This window comes from Monoraphidium neglectum (genome assembly GCF_000611645.1).
Source record: "Monoraphidium neglectum strain SAG 48.87 unplaced genomic scaffold scaffold05436, whole genome shotgun sequence".
Taxonomy (NCBI): Eukaryota; Viridiplantae; Chlorophyta; class Chlorophyceae; order Sphaeropleales; family Selenastraceae; genus Monoraphidium; species Monoraphidium neglectum.
The window spans coordinates 1-2,337 of NW_014008194.1; the positions used below are offsets into that span (position 1 = coordinate 1).

Consider the following 2,337-nt stretch of genomic DNA (forward strand, 5'->3'; position numbering starts at 1 on the left):
GAGGGGCGGCGAGGAAGGGGCCAGGCGGGGCGGCCGCCACGTGCGCGAAGAGTTCCGCTCGCCCACCGTGCCCAGTGAGTCGCTGATGTCGAGTGTCGCAAACTCACACGACAGCGCCGGGAAGCTGCGGCGCGGTTTCAGGGGGACGTGGCGACATGGCAGAGGCCTCAGCACAAGTTGAAGGGGGCAACACTGCCGCCAGCCGGAACGGACGCGCCGAGGTACGACGTGCTTGGCAGCGACGCAGGCCGCGAGGTCGAGTGGGGTACTGACGGGGGCGGCGTGAAAGCGCGCGATGTGGTCAAACCTCACGGTCAAACCTCGGACCAGGAGTCAAACCTGGCTGCGCCCCCACCTGATGTTGAAGGTGACCTTGAGCAGCTCGTTGCTGGTGCTGCGGTCCACCACCATCTCAGATACGGTCTCCACCTGCAGGAACGCCGACAGCTCCTGCCAAATTCAAATTTTCATGGGGATACATGGGGACCGCATGGGAGGGGGGGGGTGGTGGTGAGAGCGCGTCGGCGCCGGTGGCGATGATCAACGGCGGGAGCCATGCCGCTGCGGCACACGCGGGGCTGCGCCCTGGTGCCGGCGGCGCCGGGGAGTCGCTCGCAATGATACCATGGAGCGGCCTGCTGCGCCCGCGGGTGCTGGTCTGTGCGAGCGCGCCGAGCGCGCCGCCCTGCCTTGCTGCTGCCTTGCCACAGAGCTGGCGAGCTGCCGGCGCGCACGCGCCCCCCCGCCCGTTCCACTGTTGCTGCGCGCCGGAGCGATGCCGCAAGCGGCGCCGCGTCAGCCCACACCACGCCCTCCTGCCTCCCAGCAGCAGTGGCGGCCTGTGCCTTGGGACGGAGCAGCGCCCGGCCCCCGGCCAGCCGCCCGCCGGCCAGCCCCGCTCGGCCGTTTTCCGTCGGCCGCCCCGACCCGGGGCGCCCCAGCGCCGCCGCCATGGGCCGCGCCGCCCTCGGGCCCATCTTCATGCTCGCTGCGCCTTCTCCTCGCCACAAACAGGAAAATGCAGGGCCCGCGTGCCCGGCCGGGCCACTCACCAGCACGAGCAGCAGGCTCATAATTATGGACGCAGTGACAGACAGCCACGCGCCCGTCAGCGTCGCCTCTGTCAGATCACTGGGGATCTTCTTATAGAAGTCCACGCTCCTCAGCCGGCTGAGGGACCGCGCCATGGGCGCCATCCTGGGGGCCGCGGGCGGAAGTCGGGGGGGCGGGGCGGCGGCGAGGCACGTGATGCGGGGAGGGGTGGGCCACTAGAGGGTTGCGGTTGGGACGCGTTTTTGGGCGCGGCCGTGCCAGTGGCCTGTGCAGCGCCTGCGCCTGGTGACAGGCAGCGGTGCATGTGGCGACAGGCATCGCATGCAGTGCGCTCAGAAGGCGCGGCACGCAGCGCGCAATGGGATGCGCGATGCGCACGCACTCCACTGGCCAGCCAACCGCCCCGGCAAAGGTGCCTGCAGGCCCACCTGCCCTGTGCCTTCGGCTAGGAAGTGAAAATGACTCTCTTCAAGTCCCCCTCCTCAATGCAAAGCGGGCCAAAGCGTCTAGAATAGACCTGCACTGCAAGGTGGCCCGATCGATCAGCCCTCAATAAACCGTTCGTGCCGCGACAGGATAGTCAGATTTCTAGAATAATTTGACTTCTTTGATGTGAAGCAGGCTGCGATCTCGAACAACTTCGCTGGGACACCGCTGCACTCACCCAGGCCCAACTCGAGCTTGTTCAGTAAGCAGCAAGCAAAGCCGAAACACCGAAGTTCATATTTTTTCTTGCCACGAGGCGGTGTAGGTCACTTGACACTGGTCTTGGCATGTGCGGCAGCTGCCTCCTCTTGACCAGCAAGGAGGAGAGTACACGCATGGCACCATCAGCTGACCAGTTCGCCCTTGAGACCAATTTTTCTCTGATTGCACCTTTCCGTGTTATCGTCCTTCTTGATGCGATCTGCGTCCTGCTGCATTCGCAGCCCTGGTGCGAGACCCCTGGCAAGCCAGACATGGAGGCGGAGACCGCTACTCGTGCGTGCTGGTGGCATGTATGTGCCCTCTGACAGGTGCGGGCTCTCGCGCGGCTCGCGCGGGCGGTCAGCGGCACAAGCCAGGCGGGCGCACTTCGCACCGCAGATCGCAGCTGTGTGCATGCTGTTTACTTGGAGGCCTGAACATGTTGGCCTCAGTGTACAGCGTCTTTGGACAGTAGCGCGGCGGCGCTTGCTGTCCACCGTCAGCGTTTGCAGGCTCCTCTAATGGTCAACCCTGCCCAGCGCACCGCTTTCTCAGACGCTTCGAGCGGCCGCACAACCACCCCGCCAAGCACCAAAA

At 65.8% G+C, this 2,337-nt stretch overlaps 1 protein-coding gene across 1 annotated transcript; it reads right to left on the reverse strand.

Moving 5' to 3' along the window:
• Window positions 1-355: 355 nt before the first annotated feature.
• On the reverse strand, window positions 356-1,196 carry MNEG_15560 (hypothetical protein; the record flags this gene model as incomplete). The annotated part of the gene is made up of 2 exons (XM_014035969.1): window positions 356-450; window positions 735-1,196. Coding segments are annotated over 2 exons (557 nt in total), but the record flags the coding sequence as incomplete, so codon positions are not given.
• Window positions 1,197-2,337: the final 1,141 nt, after the last annotated feature.